General features: G+C 36.5%; 2 protein-coding genes across 2 annotated transcripts; both read right to left on the bottom strand.

Annotated features, from left to right (window-relative positions):
• Positions 1-489: 489 nt before the first annotated feature.
• LOC129765988 (uncharacterized) lies at positions 490-5380 on the bottom strand. The gene is made up of 4 exons (XM_055766450.1): positions 5307-5380; positions 1614-1765; positions 847-1568; positions 490-564 (listed from the first exon to the last, which is right to left on the bottom strand). Exons 1-4 carry the CDS (start codon positions 5378-5380, stop codon positions 490-492), a joined length of 1023 nt encoding a protein of 340 aa, XP_055622425.1.
• An 8264-nt stretch (positions 5381-13644) lies between these two features.
• LOC129767991 (histone H3.3A-like) lies at positions 13645-15128 on the bottom strand. The gene has a single exon (XM_055769331.1). It carries the CDS (start codon positions 15077-15079, stop codon positions 14669-14671), a length of 411 nt encoding a protein of 136 aa, XP_055625306.1. The 5' UTR covers positions 15080-15128; the 3' UTR covers positions 13645-14668.
• Between the last annotated feature and the right edge of the window lie 12472 nt (positions 15129-27600).

The raw sequence follows: 27600 nt of genomic DNA, 5'->3' as shown, positions 1-27600 counted from the left end.
GGGCGTTGAAATCACCCATAAGCATGATTGGGGCGGGAAGTTGGGCGAACAGATGGTCCAGTTGGCCGCGTAGAGTGTTCGGATCGGAATCATAAGTGATGTAGATGCTAACGACGGTGATTGGAAAGGGGTGTTTAATGCGCACTACCACTGCCTGAAGATCAGTGGTAATGGGAAGAAGATCATGTGGAGTGCCATCTTTGATTGCGATTGCAACTCCGTTTTTTGAGGGGTTGGGACCCTCTTTGAAGTATGTGATGAACTTTGGAATGAAATTTTTATCGAAGTTGTTTGGTGTCATAGTTTCCTGAAGGGCTATGACTGTAGGATTGGAGCTCGAAATAAGCATTTTCAATTCTAAAATATTTTGTCGGATACTTCTGATATTCCATTGTATCCCGAATTTCTGTATTGGAGTGAATGTGTTAGAGTGATTTAACTCTAATTCCTAAGTCTTAGTTGTGTTGTGTTTGGACTATCCAAAGAGGATTAGTTCGATTGTCCTTTACCCTTGGAAAGAGAAGCTTTCTTCGGGGTGTTGTTGTTCTTGTTTGGTGTGGAGGTCTTTGGGGTGTTTGTTGTGTGTGTGTTGTTGTTTTTTGATGTATGTACGTTGTTGTTGTTGTTTTTTGTTTGATGTGCGTTGTTGTTATTGTTGCTGTTTTTTGTTATGGTTGTGTTGTTGTTATTCGTTGGTGTTGTGGTTCTTGGTTCATTTTTTGTTCTTTTTCTTTCTTTATTGATTTGGGTTTCATCTTCAGATTTTTGTTCTGATTCTGAAGATGATTCTTTATTTATTTTCCTTTTGTTTTTTTTCGGGGCTTCGGATGTATCCATTGAAATTACCGATTCGCTATCTGATTCGGTTGTCGAACTTTCGGTAGACGATTCGGTCATGGTTGTGTCCATAACTGAGGGAGTGCTTTCGCGACTAGAAGTGGCCGAAGCGGCCGAGGCGCAGCTGCATTTGCACTTGCAGCCGGCCAATGGTGCCCGAATTTTGTTAATTCTATCTTGTAAAACGCTTGAAAAGGTTGGACCATTGTTTTGGGTGAGTAGATTCTTGGCTTCTCTGTAAGAGATTCCTCGATCTATTCTTGTCCTAGTTATTTCATTTTCTTCAAGCCATTTAGGACACTTCCTACTAGAAGAGGAGTGGTTTCCTTGGCAATTGATGCAAAGTGCTGGCGAGTTGCACATCTTAGAATCGAAGTCTTTGGGATGTTCTTTGCTGCAGTTTCTGCATAGCGGGTCCTCGCGCTTGCATCTTTTGCTGGTGTGCCCAAAATTAAAACATTTGAAGCACTGCATGGGGTTCGGATAGTAGTTCCGAGTCCCAGCGCGAATGAAGCCAAAATATATGAATTCGGGAACAACGGTTCCGCGAATTGTGAGGATTAGTGTTGGTGTAGGAATAATGGATTCTCCGTCTTTTCTGGTTATGCGCTTAACGTCGATCACTTTCTGATCGGAAAGCTCTTTCGCTAGTTCTTCGTTTTTAAAATCGATTACATCTCTACATGTTACAACGCATTTGCGTTGGTTCAAAGTTGGGTGGAAGATCACCTCTACAGGGGTGTTGTCTATTAGTTTAGTAATAGAAAGCAACTTACCGACAACATCCTCGTCCCTAGTTGTCAAGATGTATTGCAGTTTCTTCTTTTCATCGCGCTGTGGTTTTGCGCTGTTGAAATCTTTTGCAACTGCATTGATGGTTTTGCTCACGGTGAAGGGGTTCGTTGGAAGCACCTTATCTCCTGTCGCTCTGAGAAGCAGTATTTGAAGGTTGCCATTTGAGGGGTCCGCCCATAGTGGAGCGGTGGCTTCGGTAGGCCTGCCCTCGTAGAAGTTTGTAGCCCGGCCTCCCGGAGGCCCGGAGCTACTAGAAGCCATGCTTCTGCTTGACTATATCACTGATATAGTCAGCAGAAAAAAGTGTGATAATCACGAAAAAATTCCTTACTGAGGGATCTTCACTAGTGGGATATGTACCCGAAAGTTCACTTTGTTCCGGTAAAGCACTTTAAAACCACCAATTGACGCGAATCACTATAAAAATCACTTGTTGTGATAATTGTTTCAGCCACTTCACTGTTTGTATGCGTGTTTAAATTCTTTTTAAATATATTTTTTATTTTAGCAACACTACAGTTGAACTGCCAACACTGCCCGAAAAAGGGGCGTGGCGTCTATGACGCCGAAAAGCGCGCGCTTTTCCGGTTTGCCGGCAAGCGCCCGCTCTCCACAGTCGACGCGAGCTGTTGCTTTCTTCCACTCTTCTTCTGCTGCCACTTAAAAATAATTAAAATTAACTCCTTCGGAATCGCCAGGGGGAGACGTCCTAGTCCGCTGTCCAAAACGCCAAACTGCCGAGCTGAAAGAAAACGCGACCTTCTCGGTCGGAGGTTAAAATCAGTATGATGTATTTTTTTGCCATCGCTCCCTTTTAACGCTCATTCGTTCGTCTCGTTGGACCCGCCCCTTTGGCTGAGTCTGCCGATTTGTCTCTATCCTGTGAGTGTGTACCGCTAGAGTATAAAACACGCGGAACCCAAAAAAATATCTTATTTTCTTTCAAACCGTAAACCCGTGTGGTTGTACGGCATCGGCATCGTGTACTCATCAAAGGAGGAAAAGAGAAGGGAAAGGCAAAATCCCGCTCGAACCGTGGTGGTCTGCAATTTCCCGTAGGTGTATCCGCCAATTGCACCGGAAAAGGTTGCTAGGTCGAGCGCGTTAGTACCTGTGTACCAGTCCACCTAGCCGGCGTTATATAGTTTCGGCCGCCGGAGTGATCGAGTTAGCTGGCTTAGGTGCTCGCGACGATAAGAAAACCTGCATTCGGAACAGAACACATTCGGTTCGGCGGACATCAAGACAACAGGCAGTTGCAGCGAATGGCGAGTGGCAAACGCAATCGCAAAACGGCATCAGGTAGCAGAAGAAAAAAGTTTGTTCTTTATACAAACTGCTTTGGCGGCAAATCCAGAACAAGGCGGCATCGAGGGCGTTCGAAATGGTTTTTTTCAAAACCACGAGTACTAAGTTTTCTAAATTGGAACCATTCCATAAAACAAGGCGCTTTTCAGGGCCATTAAACCTTCCAAAAAAGAGTTTAGGAAATAAAGTTCAATGCTTTCTAAAACATTATCCAAAATAATAATAAAACACAAATTGATGTTTTCATAATTTGTTTGCCAGGATTTGATGAGTATGTGAATTTGGCAGTTGTTCTGAGCTTATTGATAGTTAGGGACTTTCCTGATTATTCAATTTTCACCAATTCCTAAATTGTTTCCAGATTTAAAGTACAGTAATCTATAATTAGTTCGACATTTAGCTAATTGGACGGACATGTAATGCGACTTATTTAGTTGGACATTTTTGTAAACATAGAGATCCAAATTATGACCCCACATTGAAAGTCGACACTGTACCACTGTCATCGCAAATGTTCAATTACAGGTTAAAATTACCTCCAATCCGGCACTGAGTGGTGGTAATGCGACGTGCCATTGAATGTAATTTACTGTAAAATATGTCACAAGCTGGATGGGAAGAAATTTTCCAACTGTGAAAGCTGTGGCGAGTGACAACAAATCGCTAAACAGGAAGTTTTAGCCGAACAAGATGGGGATATCGAGTGATAACAAAACAATAAACTCTTTAGACTTTTTGTGATCCTGAAAAGGACCCTTTTTAGTCTGTATGTGAATCCAACGAGCGAACAAATTGTAATGAATGTATTTTTTTGCCATCGCTCCCTTTTAACGCTCATTCGTTCGTCTCGTTGGACCCGCCCCTTTGGCTGAGTCTGCCGATTTGTCTCTATCCTGTGAGTGTGTACCGCTAGAGTATGAAAGCTGTCCCCTTTGTATAGTCCTACGTCACTCCGGTTATGTCCCCGACATTACCCACCCGTCTTTTTTTTTTTGTTGAAACTAACATCAAAAATTGAAATATAGAAAAATCATTTTTACTATCGAGTGTTTACTGTAGACGGGCACTATATTGCCACCATCATTTACACTAGCCCTTTTACGGGCAGGTAGCAGTTATATAGCCACCAAATTTCACGCTAGCCGGGCAGTGGTCACAATTTTTTCAATATTTTTTATTATTTTGCGTATTGAAAAAAAAAATGTTTTGTGCATTTTAGCATGTGAACATGTCGTTGTATTGTAATTATTATTATTTATTATCATATTATTGTAATAGGAGTATCGGTAAGTTTCTTCCTTTTTTTTCAAAAATTAATGCTATATTCTGCAAAAATGCTTACAAATTCAATATTCAAAGCATTGCCTAGCGCTAGTCATAACTTTATCCCATCTTTCAGGCAATTCAAATGTTGCATTGATCGAAAAGGGTTGTAATCGGAAGGAGCAATTTCTGGAGAATACGGCGGGTGGGATAGGACCTCCCATTTCAGCGTTTCAAAGTATCTTTTGAAAGGCTTCGTGACATGCGGCCGAGCATTGTCGTGCTGCAAAATAACTTTATCGTGTCTTTGTTCGTATTGTGGCCGTTTTTCCTTCGGTGCACGGCATCAATTGTCGTCGGTAGAGATCCCCCGTAATGGTTTCATTCGGTTTTAGCAGCTCATAGTACACCACACCCAGCTGGTCCCACCAAATAGACAGCATAACCTTTTGGCTGTGAATATTCCGTGCGGCCGTCGATGTTGATGCATGGCCGGGGTGGTTGTGTCCCAATCACCCGAATGTAACAAATACCCGAATGCAACATGTACCGGAATGGACATTTACCCGAATGCGACAAACACCCAAATGCAACGTTTACCAGAGTGTAACAAATACCTGAATGCAACATTTGCCCGAATGCAAAATTTACCCGAATGGAATGTTTACCCGAATGAAGAAGGAAAAATTCCGACAAATCAGATTATGAGTTTTGTCGAATCTGCTATTACGAAGTTACGAAGTACAATGAGAAATTGTAGTGAGGAAAGTCGAAAAAGATGTTGAAGACTTCGCTGTGTCATTTTTAGAAATTAATGTAGGCACAACTGGCATGCTCTCTTCTTTCCTTTCCGTATTGCTCTTCAAGGCCAAAAGAGCATTCAGGAATAAGCATGGGTTAGGGAATATTCCGAAAAATATGCAGGTAACATTAACATAAAAAATTTAAATGAAAATGTGAAAATAATAGATGAGAAATAAAATGGTACTTACGTATTTACCACCGCAGCAAAGTTTTTGTAATGAATTTATTATTTCGTGATGAAATTTATTCTAAGATCAAAGTAATGGGGGCGAAGTCCTCATTTAACGAGGATAAAGAACCGAGGCGACACCAAACCGTTCCACCGATTGCCCGTTTTGTTTGAAACGTTGGAAACATTGTACTTCAGTGCCATAATGCGTATGTACCAAAATTGGCGGTAAACGGGCTCCGTCATCCATATGAATGGATAAACTTTATAATACGTTATAAAACTGCATTCTTTCACTTTTCATTATTTTGAAAGGGATTTTATTCAACGTCACTATTTCTACCACGAAACTATCCACGAAAAATACTTTCTGAATGGAAATGAACGTACGAGACAAATATGATCTTTATATAACACTGATCAGAAATAAATATACAAATACTTCTTAATAATAAAATTTGCGTATTATTCGAATATATCCTTCTTTCGGGTAAGTGTTTCCATCAAAATGCGATGACTTTCCGCAGCTTTTTTCTTTATATTGAAGTAATGAAGTAACACTCCCCGCAAAAGCCCTCTCGTTGGTACGAAATTCGACATACTCGAAGTGACGAAAAAACTATGTTGTTTACGCTTCAATTTTTTGACACATACTGAAAAAGACGCGAAATGACAGTAGCTTTTCAACGAATGTCTGGAAATTTGATTCACTGGAATAATAATCAAGTTACGCCAACTGTTGCAAACCCGAATAAACTTTCCGATACACCTAATAATATTATATTATTATATTATTTTATTATTTTATTTCTTTTTGTTTACGTTCAGTCGTTCACTTTTTATTCCGTTGATGCTGCATCAGACGTTTTGAATTCAAGAAATATGTTTATCTTGTTTCGCCAGTAAGGGAAAATGCATGAAAAGCACCAATCGGGTGAAATTCGCTTTATGAATTTATTAGAAACCAACCAGATTATACACGCAAACTAATGAGCAATAATTACAAAGGGATCAAACTGTTTGACCAGAGGTCACACATTTGACAATTTTTGATGGATAAAATTTGGTGTAAATACTGCTTTGTTTGTTACTCCTTAACTAGTGGCAAACAATGTCAAACATTGAAAATGGAAGAAATTTTAAAAAAGCGTGCAAAATTTATTAACAGTCACTGAGAAAAATATCGCACTGTATTTGGGAACAATGATGATTTTATTCAATCAGAAGCGATAGCTGTTAGATGAACTCGTTGAATTGAGTGCTTAGTGTATTTCTTGGATGAATAATACGGCAAGAAAGGATGCATTTCGATTCAACCCAACTCCGGGGATTCGATATTCTCATGTGTGATCGGAATATCATTTTTTCTGCAGTGACGTTCTTCAAATTTTACATGAAGTTTAATGTACATTTCATGTAAAGCCTGGAAGAAACTTTGTGTTGTGCGAACAATCACATCAGTATGACGGTTTTATAAAAGTTTCTTAGCTTTATGCTCAATAATGCCTGAACTATTTGTCATCGAAATCTCTATATACAGCCATTCCATGTCGAACCGATATAGTAAATCTCAGATTTTTGTAACAACTGGTAGTTTTGCTCCTTATTACAAAATATTAGACCCGTATTTTTTTAGTTTTTCATTAGGGTGCCCATTTCTATTCTAGGGTGATCCTAAAAATATTTTTTTCCCCATTTTACCAGAAATGATTTTTTTTCTTTCAAAAAACCATAACTTTCTAACAACTAAACCGATTCAGATGATCGATATATCAAATTAAAGCCGATTAGTTAGGTTTAGCTTTTGATTTTGTGAAATTATTGCATTTGTGAAACATTTAGATTTTTTCGTAATTATTGATTGTATTTGTTTTTCATACTTTAAATGGTCTCGGGACCAAGGGCGCTATATATTTTTATACTTTTTCTTGAGAGCTAAGGATTTTTCTACACAACATATCCAAAAATCAGAGATGTGTTTTTTTATTTTGAGTTATAATGGTTCAAGTTAACCGATGGTCTGAAAATCATTGTCCCACCTTTTTTCAAATTGATTTTTTTCAAAAATTCAAAGCTTTCGAGCAACTGAATCGATACAGGTAATCGACATATTAAATTGAATTCAATGAGCTAGTTTTCTTTGAAAAAAAAAATCAATTGCGAAAAAAAATAGATTCTAGTTGCATAGATCTAGTCTAGTCCCACATGAATATTGAACGAAGACTGAAAACATGATAACTTTGGAAAGTCATAACTCAAAAACGAAAGAAAATACATTGTTGATTTTTTTGATATGTTATGTAAAAAAAACTTTTTTTCAGATTTCAGATTTTCAGATTTTCAGCAAAAATACAAAATTTACAGTTTTTTTAAAATTCAATTTAGAATATTCAATTTATTACAGCGCATATATATTAGGTGTACCGGTAAGTTTTTCGGTTTTACAACAGATGGCGTAACTTGATTATTATTCCAGTGAATCAAATTTCCAGACATTCGTTGGAAAGCTACTGTCATTTGACGTCTTTTTCAGTATATGTCAAAAAGTTGAATCGTAAACAACATAGTTTTCTGCCACTTTGAATATGTCGAATTTTGTACCAACGAGAGTGTTTTGGCGGGGAGTGTTATTTCATTACTTCAATAGAAAAAAGCTGCGGAAAGTAATCGCATTTTGACGAAAATTTATGGTGACCATGCTCCAACTGAGCGAACGTGTCAGACGGGGTTTGCACGGTTTAAAAGTGGTAATTTTGACTTGGAAGACGAAGAACGTTCCGGACCAATAAAAAAGTTTGAAGATGAAGAATTAGATGCTTTACTCGATCAAGATTCGTCACAAACGCAACAAGAACTTGCAGATACACTCGGAGTAGCTCAGCAAACCATATCCGATCGTTTAACACTCCTATACTCGCGCATTGGTCTGTCGGAATGAGAAATCAATAATTCGTTCATTTCTCAGAAAATATCAACACTATGACTTTGCGATTCTCTCTAGTTTCGTTATTCGTCGTTCGTCATCGTTTAGCGTATCGCATGTGTTGGTACAAAGGGAACGTGTGCCACTTTTTATCACTTTCGGTCTGACACACCGACGCGAGTATAGGAGTAACTTTTTTGGACAAGAGCCTTTTTCATATTCTAGAATATTGTTGAATGAAATTATAAATTAGTGTTAGTGGCGTGGAATATTTATTGAATATAATGCATAAGATCATTACCGGACTATTCTTATTTAATTTCAGTCCCTTTTGTAACTGGATAGAACGGATCAATATATTAACTATTCGTCGATATATTCGTTGTTAGATTCATACATTCAAAAGCAAAATATAAATGTTTGACTTTCGTATAGTTATTCGCTGAATATAATGGTCATACATATACAAACACTTGTGAAAGAATTTCACTTGTGGAGGAATTGTAAACAGTAAACTATAAACTAATCGGTAGCTTATGATAATTTTTAACAGTTACATTTTCGGGGATATTTTTCATAATGGACAATATCGACAAGAAAACAAGAAAAAGAAAAGGAAGTTCCTAGAAATCCTTTTATATCATTTTTTCATGCCCACTCTGAAAAAAGCAAAGCACTTAGATTATCAAGAAAACAGAGACAAAGAATATTAGAAATATGCAAACTTTGTATTCCAGAACCTTTATCATCTGGTAATTATCTAGAAGGTCGTTATACATTCTTCTCTTCGATAAAAGACCCGAAAAACATGCAACAACTGCATGAAATGTAAAAAATATGTTTGTTCCGAACATTCAGTTATGCTATGTTCTGATTCTTACTCCAATGAAACCACAATCGATTAATACGTTTTTATGTTATTTTATAGCTCTCAATACTTCCATGAATTATATTCAGTTGCATACTTTCAATTAATAACAGTGAAAAATTCGAATTTCGTTATTTGTGGTGGAGTATCAAAAAATACTCAAATTTAAAGGAGGCTGAATTAGATGACTATTAGAACATAATAAAGACGAGGAAAACATATTTTTTGGAGTTTTTTCATTCAATCGGTATGATTGAATGAAATCTGATCTTCTTCAAATAAATGCCAATAAAGCCTGAAAAATACACAATGGTAACATTACAGAGAAGTTCCATTTTGGTCTGTGACACCGTGCGCGAGTATACGTGTTATGATTTTGTACGCGAGTACAGGAGGGTTAAAAGCAATGGGAATGATCCGAAAGATAGGACATTGGGTGCCATAATGAATTGAAGCCACGAGACGTCGAACGCCGTTTTTTCACATGCGAACAACTGTTCCAACGGCATACGGTGCAACGATGTTTTGATATATAAAAGTTTTAAATATTCATTTTTGTAGTAAGGTTTTTTAACAGTGTATTTCAAACGTTATTTTTTCTATATAACTTAATTGATTTTTCTACAAATTTGCGAAGCATCATATTTTAATCAGACATCTGGATTTTCAGTTACGATTTTTTGAAAGAAAAATCAATTATTTTGAATACGCCTTTTTAAAAAATCAGTCGTAATATAAATTGGCCTTATTATAATGAAAATTGTGATTTTAGGTAGTTTTCATCATAAGTACAGGTCGGACTCGATTATACGGAGTATTGATTTTTTATCACTCCGAATAATCGAATCCTCCGGATAATTGAGTCATAAAAAAAACAATTTCCTCTCGGTAAGCGTATTATAATTATGATTTGCACTTATTTATTAAATGGTTTTATCTAGGTTGACCCGTTTGTATGTTTGTGACTTGTAACTTTGTATTTGTATTAATAGGAATTTAACCCCCTTCCTGCCGACCGATTGATCTGAAATTTGGAACACATCTTTATCTCTGGTGTCATTAAAAAACTGCGTATTCCATGGTCTTGAAAATCCAAGATGGCGGCCGCTACAAAATGGCGGATTACACATTTTTCTCAAAACCTCATCAATATGGGTATCAAATGAAAGGGCTTGACTAGTAGACTAGCAGTTATTTATGAAAAATGCAAATCCAATATAGCGGCCGCTACAAAATGGCGGATTACACATTTTCTCAGAACCCCATCAATATGTATATCAAATGAAAGGGATTGACTGTCTAGTAGAATACAGTAATTTATGAAAAATGCAAATCCAAAATGGCGCCATATTTTTTTTTCAAAACCTCTTCAATATGGGTATCAAAAGAAAGTTCTCGACTAGTAGAACATAGCAGATAATGAAAAATCCAATTCCAAGATGGCCGCAGTCCCCAAACAACTAATTACTTTTTAAATGGTTTCATTCAGCTTGACCTGTTTGTATGTATGTTTGAATGTTTGTAGGGTTGTCCCACATTAATAGAAAATTGAACCCGTTCCTGTTGACTGATTGATCTGAAATTTGGTAGAATCCTTTAATTCTACTGTCATTATCAAACTACGTATTCCATGATCTTGAAAAATTCAAAAAAAACGCTATAAAATGGCTGAATGACTTGACATGGAGAACACGAAACATAATAAACAACATAAATTCAAAAAGGTCGCTGCCACTAAATGGTCGACTATGTATTTTCGCAATTCCCTCAATTTCGGTATCAAGAATATTTCGATGATGTACTGTATTCTATTAGTCAAATCATTTCATTTGATACCAATATTGAGTGGATTGCAAAAAATACATAGTCGACCATTTTATGGCGGCGACCTTTTCGAATTTATGTTGTTCATAGTGTAGTGTATTCTCCAAGTCAACCCATTCAGCCATTTTGTAGCGGCGGCCAAATTTAATTTTTCTAGAACGTGGAATACGCAGTTTTATAATGACAGTAGAATTAAAAGTATGTTCCAAATTTTAGATCAATCAGTCAACAGGAACGGGGTCAATTTTCTATTAATGTGGGACAACCCTACAAACACTCAAACAAACATACAAACAGGGCAAGCTGAATGGATCCATTAAAAAGTAATTGTTTATTTGAGAACTGCGGTCATCTTGGATTGTGATTTCTCATGATCTACTGTGTTCTGCCAGTCGGGCACTTTCATTTGATACCCATATTGATGGGGCTTTGATAAAAATATGGCGTAGTTTTATGATGGCGGCCATCTTAGATTTGTATTTTTCATAAATAACTGTATTCTTCTAGTCAAGCCCTTTCATTTGATACCAATATTGATGGGGTGGTGAAAAAAATATATATCTTGTGGTGGCGGCCATTTTGGATTTGCATTTTTCATTAATAACTGTGTTCTACTAGTCAAGCTCTTTCATTTGATATCCATATTGATGAGTTTCTGAGAAAATATGAAATCCACCATTTTGTAGTGGCCGTCATTTTGAATTTGCATTAGTCATAAATAACTGTATTCTACTAGTCAAACCCTTTCATTTGACACCCATATTGATGGGGTTCTGAGAAAATATGAAATCCGCCATTTTGTATTGGCCGCCATCTTGGATTTTAATTTTTCATAAATAACTGTATTCTACTAGCCCTTTCATTTCACACACATATTGATGAGGTTCCGAGAAAATATGTTATCCGCCATTTTGTAGTGGCCGCCATCTTGGATTTGCATTTTTCATAATTAACTGAATTCTACTAGTGAATTCCTTTCATTTGGTACCCATACCAGCTATTCAATATGGAATTATTATACAAATTATTCAAAATTTCCGAAAATCAAAAACAAAATACTCCGGATAATCGAGTCCGACCTGTACCAAGTTTAAAAAAAAAAAATTGAAAGGGTCGGGTCAGCGACCGGACGATTTGGCGTGAAATTGCTCATTAATTATATGTCAATATCGTTCATCCCGGTTGACTGGATGCTGGACCTTAATCTATTATCGGCCCTGATTTTTAAAGAAAACCATTGGTGAAATTTTCAATCTTCAAACTTCTATTTGTTGGGAAATCACTGCTGAAAAAATCAAATAATGGCCGAAATCATTTTTCACTGTATGATGTTCGCTTGATCGGATTTTTTTACATGACATAAGGTGTATTCCTTTACCAAAGTAACGCTGTACAAAGATTCACATTTGACCTTTTGACATTTGAAAGCGGACTCGCTAGCTAAGGTGGGCGCTTCAGAAGGCACACTTTTCGAAAGGCAAATTGCTTATAATGAATTTTTTCACATTCCTCGTAAGCACACACTCGTAAGTTGGCAGCGCATGTGGAGTGAAGATGAGTTCGGTCGTTGGTTTCACACGATTATCCCTAAGGTCTCGGCGAGTGCATGGTTCAAGGGGTTGAATGTAGGTCGTGATTTCATTCGCGTGATATCTCGGCTTATGTGCAATCACTACAACCTAAACGCGCATCTCTATCGCATTGGGCTCGCAGAAAACAATCTTTGTGATTGTGGCGATGGCTACCACGACATCGAGCATGTTGTCTGTCCGTGTATCCGGTTCCATGCTGCCCGCTCTCAGCTCACCAGAGCATTGAGGGCACTAGGCAGACAATCGGTTATCCCCGTCCGGGATATCTTAGGTGGCCGCGATCCTGATCTTCTGCTTCATCTATACCTGTTCCTCAGAAACGCCGATGTCAACGTTTAATGATGTTTCCTCCGTTGTGTCCCCGTTTCATATCCCTCCTATCCGATCGATAAACTTTTACTTAGTCGCGGCAATACATACACATACTCTTTACAGATACACAGGTCGAAGGTTGTGCAGGCCACTGAACATTCAACAAGAACCAAAGGTTGTACCGCTCATGACAACTCTACACGAGCTGAAGATTGTACCGCCCAGTGACTATTCTACCCTGGATTCCTCGAGTCCAGAGATATGCACAACGATTGATATGAGGTACAGACTAGGGGGGCGTCGCTGATTAATGATCAGTTGTACCCCAATAGGAAGTATCCCATGTCGGCCACACATACATAGTACTGGAGACTGCAACATCCCAATTATGAGAATCTTTGTAATACTAACCTCGAGCCAACCGCGAGTAATCGGTTACATATTACTAACATAGTCGTAAGACAAAAATTGTCAAAATATTGAACTCCCGGCCCCGTCAAGCTAACGCCATATGTGCCTTAATAAAATATATATTTTGGAAAAAAAAAGATTCACATTTTTTATTTTATTTTATTAGGTTTTCTTACTGTAATTGCCCGAATTTACCGAATTTATTGTCCAATAAAGTTATACAAAATCAAAATTCATGATGATCAGTGGTAGCTAATAAATTAAACTATATTTTGGTGCAACAATTGTTTACGGAGAGAAACCTAATCATGAAGACGTTAAAACTTGAGTTCATTAAATAAAAAAAACTATAAAGAAATATCTATTTTTATGACATGACAACGTTTCACATTTGTTTTTGTGGTTAAACAAATGAGGAAACTGAATTTTATTTAATACTCCTTTTCTCTTTTTTTCAAAACTGGTTACATTCATCCATCAGAACTATTCCAAGACACATTTGTTTCCATTTCATCGGTGTCGAATTATCCCAAGGGAATCCGTCTTTTATCAAATGATTTCAAGATCGATAGGTAAAGCTTTTGAGATTAGTGTATTCACCAATTTTTCCCCCATCTCAGTTTTATCGTCATCAAGTTTTCGAATTTCATTTCCTTTTCAGGTGAAACGAGAATGATTCACTGCCTTCAGTTATGTTTCTAAACTAAACAACTTGTGAATAAACAGGTAAGAGTTTCGCCGATGTCGACTTCAATTGTTTTATTATCGATTTGCACTTAAAAACAATTCTGGAAGTGATTATACCCACTTTACATTTTCGCTCAGAGCTTCTCAGCATTTCCTACCCGAGGGTATAAGCACTCATATCAAATTTCTATTTCTATCCTATCCTAGCGAATCAGAGCAATATAGAATTTAAACTTATTTTAATGTTCAACTAACAAGCTCCTTTTTCTGCGGATAAATACTAGAATTTGAATAATTCCAAAATTCATTGCCATTAACACGCAGACCTAATTTAAGTCTAAAATATTCTTTATCTTACGACTAATATTTATCCCTTTCCTCTTTTTCAAACTCTGAAGTGTCTTTTTTTATGTAGCTATGTGAAACAGCGAATCAAAAGATGCATTCATCCATTTTAACGACCCTCGTCGGACTAAACTTCACATTATTACTCCCTTTCCATTAAAAGTTACCTATACATATGAAGACGCTACCCTATATATAACATGTCTTTGGTACATCGATATTAACTCGTTTTGGTTTGATTCAACATTCTGATTCTGATCCCTCAAAGCAATATATACTATACAAAAACGTTGAGAAGCATAAAGAATGGAATATTGGAAAATCGGTTGGTGTGCCTGAAACATTGCAGTATCTGAACTTTAACAAAAACACAAACGATGTTGTGATTAAATTGTTTGCACAAATTGTAGAAAGGGACAAACTCAGTGAAAAAGAACAGGAAAACTTCACAATAACTCTTTCGAAACACATCTGGTTGGTCCTGAAAAGGACCGTTTTTGTTTTTGGAACTCCACAAGCGAAACTCCCATTTAGGCTCGCTCTCCGCGAATACGGCGAGCCAGCTGGATATCCTTCGGCATGATGGTAACGCGCTTGGCGTGGATGGCGCACAGATTGGTGTCCTCGAACAATCCCACCAGGTACGCTTCACTGGCTTCCTGCAAAGCAGCGACAGCTGCACTCTGGAAGCGCAAATCGGTCTTGAAATCTTGAGCGATTTCACGCACCAGTCGCTGGAATGGCAGCTTGCGGATCAACAACTCCGTTGATTTCTGGTAGCGACGGATCTCACGCAGGGCAACGGTTCCAGGCCGATAACGATGGGGCTTCTTGACGCCTCCTGTCGAGGGGGCACTTTTACGAGCGGCTTTTGTGGCCAACTGTTTGCGGGGCGCCTTTCCTCCGGTGGATTTTCGAGCGGTCTGCTTGGTACGAGCCATTTTGTTTGACGATTTGTCCTTTTGGATGAATGTATGCTAACACGTTGAAATTCGAAACACAACTGATGCTAAACCAATTTCAGTATGAGTCTTTTATACCCTATTGAAATGGCGGGAAATGTCTCCCTCGGTATTTTTATGCTTCTTGTGCCCTCATCAAGGATACACCAATACACACATACCTATGTTTTTCTACCCTTCTTAATTATCTTATGTTGCGAAAGGACGCGTATGACTCGCCCTTCTTTTTTAAATAATTCAATTCTAGCGTTGGTTTGGAATATGAACATTTTCATTGCTTCATTCGTGATAACTGTACCATTTGACCTTGGGAAAATAGCTTGGGGTAGTCTGATGCTTGTAAGAAGTAACTGCACGGAAAAGTTTTCTGATACTGATACATAACGGCAAATAATAATAAATTATGGGTATCTGTTTCATAATTACTCCTTCAAAATTGTAGAAAAGTTGTATTCAGTAGCGCATCCGACCGAAAGGACATCCGGATGACTTGTTCAATTCGCGGAATCTTTTACGAAAGTGTGATTCCGGCAATAAACGGAGTCAAATATCAAAACTTAGGATAATTCAATATCATTAATAGTTTATCAATATATATCCATACTTTGGCGTAATACGATTCGTTATAATGATCGTAAATCAAACATGAATATCATGAGTTAATCTTGTAGAAACAAACGCGTACCGGATATGCGGTAACCTCATATATACATGGCTCTTTTAATGTTGCTTTTGAATACTAAATATACTTTTTGTCTTGAATATTGTCACTGCTGAATATTGTCACTGCTGAATATTGTCACTTACACGTTCTATTCGTTTGTATTTGGAAAAGAATAATATTGTTGAGTAACCAAAATTCGTATGTATAACATATTGCAAACATATACGATGGCAAATTTACGGGAATATTCTAATATCTATGAATTTGTTTGATTTTTACGGAAATGTGGATTCGTAGGGAACATCAACTGGATTTAGTACGGATTTTCATTCTAAATGTTAGCTGTTTCGCTGGGTTCCCCGCAATTTTTGTAAATTTTTGTCAATTGAGATAAATGTTTCTTCCAAACATAGAATAATCCGCCAAATAAGAACTTGAAATAAGAACAAAATTCAGGTAAATAAAACAGGTGATAATAAAGTCAGACGATTGTAGCAAGAAAAATATCGATATCATCAAAAGGATCAGCATGTTGAACAGCTGGTTGAATTTCAGCTTGTTATGGGAAATTATGCTAATTTTAGGTAACATTTCAATGAAACTTCAAGAGTCAACACGTTAAGTCCCATATCGTTATTTCTGCGCTTTCCATTTAGCCCGCATTGAAGGAAAGAGAGGGAACTTAACGGGGAACGCTCGTACAATATCAGGGTCATTATTTTTCCAAGTTTTTATCAGACTTTCGGCCAAATTAGATCAAATTTTCAATTAAGAGTTGCAAATTTTTCATGCAAGCTCTGCCAATTCACAACGCGTCCTGTAACAAATTTCAAACTAATAGTCCTAGAATAGAAACTATTATTGTGAATAGCAGCCATTTTAACCAAGCCGATTTGGTCGGTTTGATTATTTGCCCGAATACAGTGTTTTGATTTCAGTGGCAGTGATTTCTATTTTGTACAATGTATTGCGATGTCTACGGATTTGGACAGAAAACTCGACATCACATATACAATGGAATCGAAATGAAGTCTCAGAAAAGCTGCAGAAACATCCGTTATACATTTTTCTCCATTGAGAGCACAATTCATATCCAATATGAATAAGAGAACTGCTTCTAATTAGAATACGGCTCTTTAATAACCACATTGAAAATCTTCCTGCATGTGTACTGAAACAATTACAGTAGAACTCCGATTATCCGCGGAACGGTCTAGCAACATCACCTCGAGAGTGCTAAAACTGAAGTGCGAACGCGAAAAAAAAGTATTTCAGCATGTTCTATCAATACAGAAATCATTAAACTACCCATTTGCATGGTCGTGTATACCAGAGGACAGACAATGCGAAAGCCATGAACAAGACAAAAAAAAACAGCATACCACTCAGAGCAATTCCAAATATACAAAAACATTTATACAAAAACTATGAGTCGTACCGAAATAGTGTCTAATAAAGAGTTATAGAGTATTGATGTCCAAACGTGAAGTACTTTTTTCATTACAAAAAAAATAATTTTCAATATCTAAAATATATATTTTTATGTTTTTTAAAAATATTTTATATAAAATAGAAGTCATGTAAAAAATATGAAAAATGGGTACAAGATGGTAAAACTATTTTTGACGAACTTTGTTGAACATCGAATTTTTATGAATTTTCGAAACTTCGAATTTCTGTATATTAATAATCATTTTTAGCCACAAATTATGAATCTTGACGTGATTTAAAATAAAAAAAACTCTTCATCAATCTCCTGCTAAATGCAGTCATTCACGAGATATTTGAAAAAAAAAAACATTTCTAATTTGTTGTCTTTTTTTATAGTAGATATGCTCTTTTAATATGTTTGTCGTGTTATACCGCCATGTCCATGAAATTTTGAATGAATCTCTATATATATAAAAATCTCGTGTCACGATGTTCGTTGTCGAACTCCTCCGAAACGGCTCAACCGATTTTTATGAAATTATGCCCAAAAAACTTGCAAATAATATAAAGATCGTGTTAAACGAAGAAAAACTGCAAAAACAGGTACAGTGTTTTATGTTATAGAACAACGTAACTCCGAATTTAAATTGTGTTTTCAGCTTTGACTATTACCACTTCACGAGTAATAGAAACAGAATATAAGCTGCGAACACTGCGTATCCGAAAACATACACTTTGATACGAAACACGATAAAACTGAAAATTTTGAACTTTGCCCCCTTGCCCCTCCTTCTTTTGGTTTTTTGGTGGAGTTGAAAAATGAACTCAGCGTATCCGAAAACATACCACTTTGATACCAAACACGATAGCAACGGAAAATTTTAAACCTTACCCCCTGAAACTGAAAGAAAACCCCAGTCTACCAAAAATTGGACTTTTAGCTCAGAAATCTGAGTTTTGACCGCCTAAATTTTCTCAGGAACCACTGTATGTTGTTGAAAACATTGCTAGAGTCATGGTAAGCGACTGCACAGCGACGCGAGAAATTGAGATCCGAAGAAGAAACATTAATCTGGAGTTTATCGTTGATATACTCCGTTTAAACGATGCTCTCCATCCTCTTCTTCAATGGTACTAACGTTCCTAATGTTGTTAATGTTCACGTTCATCTCTACGTAGAATTAGTTGCGAACGATAGACAGGTAGAGAGCGAACGAGTGCGATTCTAGACAATCAGAAGCTGTGTGAGGAAAAATACACTCACTTACGAGACGCTATCATGAGCAACGCCGAAACAGCCTTCATTATTGCCAGGCCTAAACGCATGCAGTGCCATGGTATTACAGCACGTGTGTTTAAACAAAACAATGAATGAAATGAAGAATGAGCTCCATTACAACATTACACGTATTCGGTCCTACACCTTGCTGGATGTATTCGGTTGGATGGCAAAAGCGAGGATTAAAGGGCGAACACGAAATTATTGTGACACATTCAACAGGGCATAACTTTTTTTCCATTGGGTAAAAATCAACCAAATTTTGCACACTTTCTCATTGATGTGTATTGTCTACATGCTGTCAAACTCGAAGTCGTGTTTTTCGATTCAACGAAAATGGAGGTGAACCAACGCGGGTCGAGAGAACAAATTCTTTCCAAACACATGGATTTTCCTGACCTGTCGCACCGGCAGTTGGGAAAAATGTTGAACATTCACCATTCAACCGTCTCCAGAGTGTTGAAGCGGTTCCAGGAGCGGTTGACGTTGGACCACGGTAAAGGAGCTGGAAGAAAACCGGGACCGGAGAACAAAAAGACGGAGGGAAAGGTGAAGCGGATGATTAAAGCAAATCCCAACGTCTCAAGCCGTGATTTGGCTAAAAAGATCGGCATGTCGCAGAGCTACGTCCAGAATGCAAAGAAGAGAGCTGGACTACATACATGCAAGGTACAGAACTTCCCAAACCGCGATGAGCGGCAACAATCGTCGGCTAAAACCCGGGCACGGAAGCTCTACGAGAAGATGCTGACGAAATATGGCTGCTGTGTGATGGACGACGAAACGTATATAAAAGCCGATTTTAAGCAAATTCCGGGGTTGGAGTTTTTCACCGGCAAGAGCAAGTTCGATGAGGACGACAAATTTAAGAAGAAGAAAATGTCGAAGTTCGCCTCCAAATATCTCGTTTGGCAGGCCATCTGCTCTTGCGGACTGAGGAGTGAGCCTTTCGTGACAAAGAGCACAGTAAATGGCTAGATCTACAAATCTGAGTGTCTCGAGAAGCTCCTTTTGCCGATCTTGCAGCAGCACGACGAAGCTCCGCTATTTTGGCCAGATTTGGCATAATGCCACTATTCTAAAATTTTCCTGGAGTGGTATGAGGCCAATTCTGTCCATTTTGTTCCAAAGGACATGAATCCGCCAAACTGTCCGGAGCTGCGCCCTGTGGAGCAGTACTGGGAAATAATGAAGGGGGAACTTCGGAAGAGCAAGAAGACAGTCAAACACGAGAAGGACAAGTTAAGAAAATGTTAAAAAAACTGAGAAACTGGTACCGGATGACACTGTAAAGACTTTGATGGAGGGCATCAAGCGAAAATGCGTTCAATTTTACACTCAAAGCTCCATCGATTAACTTTTCTTTTGATTTTTGAAGTAAATATATGCATAAAACTACCCTAAAATTTTGGTTTGATTCTAAACATTTTAAGAAAATTGGCATGACATTTTCGGTGTCGCAATAATTTCGTGTTCGCCCTTTACCTCATATGCATATTTTTAATTTGGATAGTCGACAAAATACGCCCTGAGGAAATCGATAGTGTAATTTCCTCAAGAGTTCCAGATACGTCTATTGATCAACTACTCACAAAATTATTACAAAATTACCTGAATCGATTGCAATATCGCATTCTGTCATCCGTTCGAGGATTGTGCAAATGTGGCAACCTTGAAACGCAATGCGATATAGACGTCATTGAGCTTCGTGTTCCATTTATGTGAAGCGTAAATTGTTATGAATTTTCGAGTGAAATAAACACGCTTTTGAAACAAAAATTATAAATGAAATGTGGGTCTGTTATGTGTTCAAGAGAACATGTCAAATTCGTTAGTTCGTAAATTCGTTAAAGGAATGGTTTGTGTTTTTTTTTAAGTTTTGTCGGTAATAATCCCTCTATACCTCGGTATGTCAAACACAAGAGTAACGATCGTTTCACGTATGTGTAGATCGATAAAACATTTAAACACACTTACTATACATTAGTTATTTTTCAATCAACAACCAACATATTCACTACAAATAATGTTTATGGCAGAACAAAGTTTGCCGGATCAGCTAATTTGTTAATAATATTTAACAAATTTTCCAAATACATCATTATGGTTAAAAATATAAGTTTAGGAGCTACCCCGCTCTACGGGACAAATTGAAACAATGCATATGAAAGCTGAACATTTTAAAAATTGATATTTTTCGAAACAACCAGTGTTAATCTCTATTTTTTATCGAAAGTCATCTGTCATACCTTGTATATGCAGCAAATTTAGTGATTCAGTGATTTTTTAAGAAAACTTTCAAGTTGAACTTCGAGAAAACCGTTTCAAAATGCCCCGGTGTACCTTATATTAAAAAATTGATTGAAAAATATTTCGAAATTTTTCAGTGATAGTGAGCCAAATCTTATAAAGTGCTTCGTTGGTTCAGTCAGAGTGGACCATGTACGTATGGGAAGGCAAATAGCTGCCTGTTTTGAGCATGAGACTTGATGTTTTTTTGCAGTTATTGTACGAGGTCTGATTAAAAAGTATCGCGACTTTCGAATTTACGCGGGTTACGTATATTCGATGAATCAAAACACGTGTAAGAAAAACAGTTGTCAAAAATTAACTGAGCATTCAAAATTGCCCTACTTGTCAGCATAAGTAAGAGACATGAGTACCAACATAATGCCACAAAAAAAATCTTAAATCGTGAATTCGAATGTCGCGATACTTTTTGAACAGACCTCGTACGTCATAGTATTGCCAGAGAGTAGCTAACATTTAAATTAAATTTAATTTAAAAAAATTGAATTTAAAAATTAAAGCTTCCAAAATTGCAGAACACTGAACTTTGTGTTCGTTTTTCTCAAAATTATAAAAATGTGACATGGTGACATGGAAAAATAACAATGTCTGAAAATGTAAAATTGACTTCTAGCTAGAATTCTTCAGACTGTTCAACATTTGGAAAGTGTTCAATAATCAATGAAGTACCCTTGGGTTATACTAGTACTTAAATTGGTAAACAAAATATGGTATCACAATTGTTTGCAATCAATATTAAGTGTATATGGAAGAAATGTTGATTATACTCACAGTTTAATGATATTTTGAGCCAAAATGCTCATGTTATCATAAAACTGTTCGTTTTACAACAGATGATAATTGCATAGTGACTTAATTTTATTTTTTTTAATTTCTATTATTATTCTAAGCTCAGGTAGCAGTCGTAATGTTAGCCTTCGGAAGCAGTAGCTTTTTCTGTGAACTTTTAATTATTTGCTATTTTTGTACACCACACTGTGAGCTTTGAAAATATCATCTTGTTATCGCTAAAATTATAAAATTTCGTTTGTTTTTATGAAGACGAGGGAGTTAAAATTACACGCAAAATTGAAAAAAAAATTATGAGTCTGGACCTAGGGACACGAAGGGATCTTGACATAGGACTGTAATTGTGTGTAGTAATTGCATTTTAATTGAGGTTTTTTATTGTTCAAAATCTGTAATTTTTTCTCTTTCGTTACTTCAAATGGAAGCCCTGAAAAAAACCATTGCCTGTATTAGTTGTTGTTTACACAAGATATAAGCAGAGAAGACTCAGAATAAGATAGGTGCAATAATAGTATTGATACGTGGGGTATTAATAGGAAGTTAGCTAGGTTATTCAAGTTGGGTTAGACCTCGGCTATCATTGCGACGGCGATAGCTACGCCTGAATATCCCCGCCTGTGTATACCGTACCTGAACGTAAACGGAATGAGTGTAAATGAAAAATTGTAAAGCGCTATTTGAATCTCTCTCTTTACGCGCGCATTGATAAATAGGGCACGTGAGCGATGTTAGAGTTAGTAGTGCTAGAATTTCAGCCATTGGGAGCACTGGTCGGTCACCGAAAATCGGCCAACTTTAAATGTAATTTTTGTATAGTTTTAACAATAGTAGAATAGAAGAAAGCATTGCTTAAGTAAAATAAACCTTTTGTGTGTCTAATAAAATTGTGCTGTGGTATTGTCACTTTACGTGAACCGATAAAATAGGGCCTCAACTGACCCCTATTCAAATTGAAAAGAAAGTGCAGTTACTGCAGTTTGTGGAAAAGGGTACTGTCACAGATTCGGTAACCCTTCATCGGAAAACCTTTTGGAAAGGCGTGAATAGTGGTTACAATTCGCAACAGTTGTATCCTTCAAATGGGTTAGCTGAGATAAAGTGGTAGAATCCGGAACCACATTCTGTTTAAAAATGTACACAGAAATACCACTGAAGCAATTACTTCCCTTCTCTTCTGTTCATTCAATTATGTAGAAGAAGACAAGGAGTCATTATTTATCATTTTCGAACAAAGGTCTAAATAGTTGAGATCTACATAAATATAAGCCTAAGTCAAATAAATCTATGACTATAAAAATATATTATATACAAAAATAGCATTTTCTCCTTCGTTGCCACGTTGTCCGTAACATTGTCTGTAGAGGGTTGTAAGAAGCGATGTATATTGAGTATTCTATGACCATGAATTTTCTTTTGGGAGATTCTGGGTTGAATTTCGAATAATCCACCAAGTATCGCATAGATCGACGAGATATTGATACCGTATATTTACAACTTATTATTTCATTTTAACATGTGTAATCGGTCCGGCTGGCCGAGTAAGCCGATGACCGTCCTCATCGGGTGGAGAATTGGTGTGTGTGAAGATGCTGCGCCAGTGATAGATAACCAGCACGATTAAATGGTCGTGTCCGCCACCCTCTCTTGGGAAGTTCATGTAGTTGCTGTAGTGAACTGATTTCATTGGGCGCTAAGTTCCGCTTATGTATAGGAAAGGGAACGGAGAATGGGTAGTGCATTCGAGGAAGTGAAGTGGACTTCTAATTGGCGATCTAACGCAAAACGTAAACGATCGGTGAGACATTTGGATTTTGTTTTTGAACTAAGAAAATGATGATAAGGTAACCTAAAACTCAAAAACAAATCACGTGTATTTTACTTCCGGACATTCCAAGGTAGTTCTCACATGCATAAACCATGCATTTTTCAACTTGTTTTTGATTGTGCTTTCGAATTTCTTTTTTTGATTCAATCATTGTCAATATTTATACAGTTTTCACTGCTGAAAGAGGTAAGAAAAAAACATTTTATATATAAAATTGCGCAGAATTAAGTTTCTTCCAAACTCATCGCAATCAAATAATCTTTTATGATTATAACATTGTGATTTATGGAAAGAACTATAAACCTTCCATAAACTCACATGGCAAAATTTAAAACTTCACTTCACTCATCACTTTCATCGCAGCGCCGCCTAGGTGTAGATTTGTACGATAGATCGTCAATATTCCACTTCCGAGCTTCCCAAGGTAGTTCTCACCTAAGTGGTGCGAACTCAATCCACTTCATTTCCAAGCAAATTCATGCATGTTTTCAAGCGATTTCTTGCAATAAATTCTCAGACCACCAGAGATGCCAGATTTAACAATATGTTTGTAAATTTCTGTAAATATCTGTAAAACGAATTTTATTTTTGTTGTAGACTTTTTGGATATAACAATATTTCACAGGTTTTTGAAAAATAAGAAGTTCTATTCATCACATCAAAGATATTTGACTCACCATATGACATTTTCCATAGTTTTAATACAGAAAAGTTATTATATTTAGTTTACATCAATACACATGACGTTAGACCTGCGATACTCAACCTGCGTCCCGGCAGACTTTCTGATTGGCCCATCTGGTGTGTATGAAGTTTGGAACTCATACACATAAGTACTTTTGCCCTGACATCATTGCAAACGAAAGAGAGGATACGGTTATTCACAATTAATGAAAAATTGCATTCTCTGCAGGTAAGGAAAAACCTTGAACGAAAATTGTCTCTGATAATTATTTTCTGTTCTAGATAGGATTGTTTTGCTGAAATGCAAGGAGATTTATTGAAACATAGTTAAGTTAGGGTCAGGACTATGTCGTATTTAAACAACATCGAATAAAAATGTTAATTGTATTTTCAACAACTTACATTTGCTTTCGGGTCTGCTTATGATGAAATATGGGTTACTGTTCGATGTTGTTACCATAGACATGGTTCATGGCCGTGTGGTGATCTAAAACTTGTATAGCCTTGAATGGCGGATGGAAAATATGCACTGCATTTTCTTATAAGTTTCATCAACGACAAGACCGCCAACCTTGGTGGATGTCCAATATATCAACGAAGAAATACTGATTTTTATAAAAATTAACAACGCGTATGTATGTGTATGTATGAATGTGTAGATCGTTGAAACATTTAAACACACTTACAACACATAAGTTATTTAGTGGTCCGAAAAATATTTTTTTTTCACTTTTTCCCCCTTTGTCCAAAAATAACTTTCTGCAAAAAATCATAACATTCGAACTACTGTACCGATTTAGATGATCGATATATTAAAATGAAGCCAATAAGCAAAATTTGAAAAAAATATGACATTGCGGGAAGATTGGATTCTTGTAGCATAGGTCTAGTTTAGTCACATATAAATATTGATCGAAGACTTAAAACATGTTAAATTTACAAAATTATAACATAAAAACGACAATTATAGCATCTCTGATATCGATGTTAATCCTCAGCTTTCCATAAAAAAATATAAAAAAATATAGCGCTCCTATCTTTAACCGAGAAAACAATGAAAAACTAACTCAGTCAATAATTACAAAAACAAAAATTATTTTTTTTCGCAAAAGTCATATTTTTTCAAAGAAAAATAACTCGTAAGCTTCAATTTGATATGTCGATGATATGAATCGATCCACTAGTTCAAAAGTTATGACTTTTTGTAGTGGGAAAAATGGAGAAAAATTGTTTTTAGAACCATCGATTAGTTTTGAAAAATCATATTTCAAAAACGAAAAAAATAGCATCTCTGATATCGAGATATTTTATGTAAAAAATTCTCAGCTTTCAAGAAAAAATATAAAAAAATATTGCGCCCCCTAGTCCAAAGCCATGAAAACATTAAAAAACTACTACAATCAAATTACGAAAATAGGATCCATATTATCTGCAAGTTCAATATTTCTCAATTAAAGCTCATTGGCTTCAATTTGATATGTCGATCATCTATATCGGTTAAGTGGTTCGAAAGTTATAAATTTTTGAAAAAATGAAAAAATAAAAAAAATACGAGTCTAATGTTTTGCGATAAAGAACAAAATTACCACATTGACGAAGATCAGAGAACCACTATACTGGTTTGGCATGGAATGCCTGTATATATATACAAAATACAATCTTACGTGCATCGCGATGTACAAAGTATTAATAAATATGTGAAAATTAACGTTAAAAGACATTTCTATAGATCACAATTTTACAGACTTTTCCATATTTTTAACAGACATTCACATGTTTTTACAGACTTTTGTTAAAAATCATTTGGCATCTCTTCCTTCCACTTTTTATCGAATAATTTCAAATCGCAGGAGTAAAAATTTACGTGACTCTGACTTCGTTTGTTTTTATTTCGTTCGGAAAAACGTTATGTCGAAGAGAGGGGACATTAAGAATGCGTTGCTCAGTGGAAGGCTGAGATGCTCTTTTAGAGATGCAATGGTTAATTAAACAATTGACGGAAAAATGTAGTTCGTTCATTTTATAATTTTAATTAGTTTTGCCCTTGACAACAATACTTCTTTTATAGTGTTGATTATCATAAGAAAAATAACACTCCTGATCGTTGGATCTCTTTCGACATTTCAATTGGATCTTTTTTGACGGCCGTTTTGATTTAGTCCGCACTACCTAGGTTCTCACATGCAAGAACCATGCATTTTTCAACTTGTTTTTGATTGTGCTCTAGAATTTCCTTTGTTGATTCAACCATTGTCAATATTTAACAAAGTTTTCACTGCTGAAATAGGTAAGAAAATAACATGTTATGTATAAAATTGCGCAGAATGCAATTTCTTCCAAACTCATCGCAATCGAATAATCTTTTATGATTATGACATTGTAAATTATGGAATGAACTACAAACCTTCCATAAACTCACTTTACAAAATTTTAAACCATCATCGCTTTCACAACAGCGCCGCCTAGGTGTAGATTTGTACGTTAGATCGCCAATAAAGCCATATATGGGGTACATAATATTCAGATCGTGACTACTCAAACTATCATAATCTGATATGCGTGAATGTACCCTTTCGAGCTTCTAAATCAGCAGCCAGTTAAATTCATTATTTGCATTTCTAAATAACCAAACAACCTGCACGATATTATAACATCCTGGACCACAATTACACAAATTGTTAGTAGCAACACCTACACGATAAAAACGTGAATTGAGTCCAAATTGATTGAACTTCGGGGATAATAAAGTAAAACTATCTTCCAAGATCATTCCTCCACTTATAAATGCCTGTTTGTCCGAAAAATGGAGAATAACTCGTGATACGCATCAACTCACATTGTGAGTTAACGCCGATTGCTTGTTGTGTCGGGGCTTCTGGCAGGGAGTAAAACTGTTTAACTGAAAATGATTAATGAATATTAGTGTGACACATAACAGGCTGCAATGGTAGATTAAGTGTATGTAGATCGGTAAACAAAAAAAAAATTAATATGAAGGTGAATAAATTCACCGACAATATGAAAATATTCATTATATAAGTTCGCGCTAGTGTAAGCGATGGTGCGTTTTCTATAAATCTCATCATATTTCTTCATATGAATATATTACTAGTCTAAACCCACCGTAAGATGTTCGTCACTCCGTCATATACAGAAGTCATTTGCTAATTGGACTATCTTCAACCGGACTCATCTATAACAGAGCGTGCGTTAACTGGGCTGCAAAGGAGTTATGTATCAATAATAGATGTCATCTTCAATCTAATGTATTGCTTTTGCTGTTTTGCAGTCCAGTTAGCGAGTTAGATTCCATAATTGTATTGATTTTCCGGCTCAATAAACGAACGATCACTGTATGGGTGGCACTTTCCTCGTTGCTTTGATAAAATCTTGCATGAAAGGGCCTGGCCAGGTAAGGGAGTAAAAAGTGCCCAAACCAAATCTCCAGCAAGTTTTGTAAAGGATATTAAATAAGAAATTTTGGCGTTTTTTTGAACCCCTATGTGGTTTAACATAGG

This window comes from Toxorhynchites rutilus, chromosome 2 (genome assembly GCF_029784135.1).
Source record: "Toxorhynchites rutilus septentrionalis strain SRP chromosome 2, ASM2978413v1, whole genome shotgun sequence".
Classification (NCBI taxonomy): domain Eukaryota; kingdom Metazoa; phylum Arthropoda; class Insecta; order Diptera; family Culicidae; genus Toxorhynchites; species Toxorhynchites rutilus.
This window is presented reverse-complemented; position numbering and strand designations above follow the sequence as displayed.

Bases quoted from the DNA above. Each gene is read 5' to 3' on its own strand.
- LOC129765988 (XM_055766450.1), bottom strand. From the start codon at position 5,380: ATGGCACTGAAGTACAATGTTTCCAACGTTTCAAACAAAACGGGCAAT. The intron at 1,766-5,306 runs GTTCTTTATCCT...ACTGCTTCTCAG, and splicing joins AACGGTTTGGTGTCGCCTCG to AGCGACAGGAGATAAGGTGC. The intron at 565-846 runs GTAATTTCAATG...AACACCCCAAAG, and splicing joins CCGAATCAGATAGCGAATCG to ACCTCCACACCAAACAAGAA.
- LOC129767991 (XM_055769331.1), bottom strand. From the start codon at position 15,079: ATGGCTCGTACCAAGCAGACCGCTCGAAAATCCACCGGAGGAAAGGCG.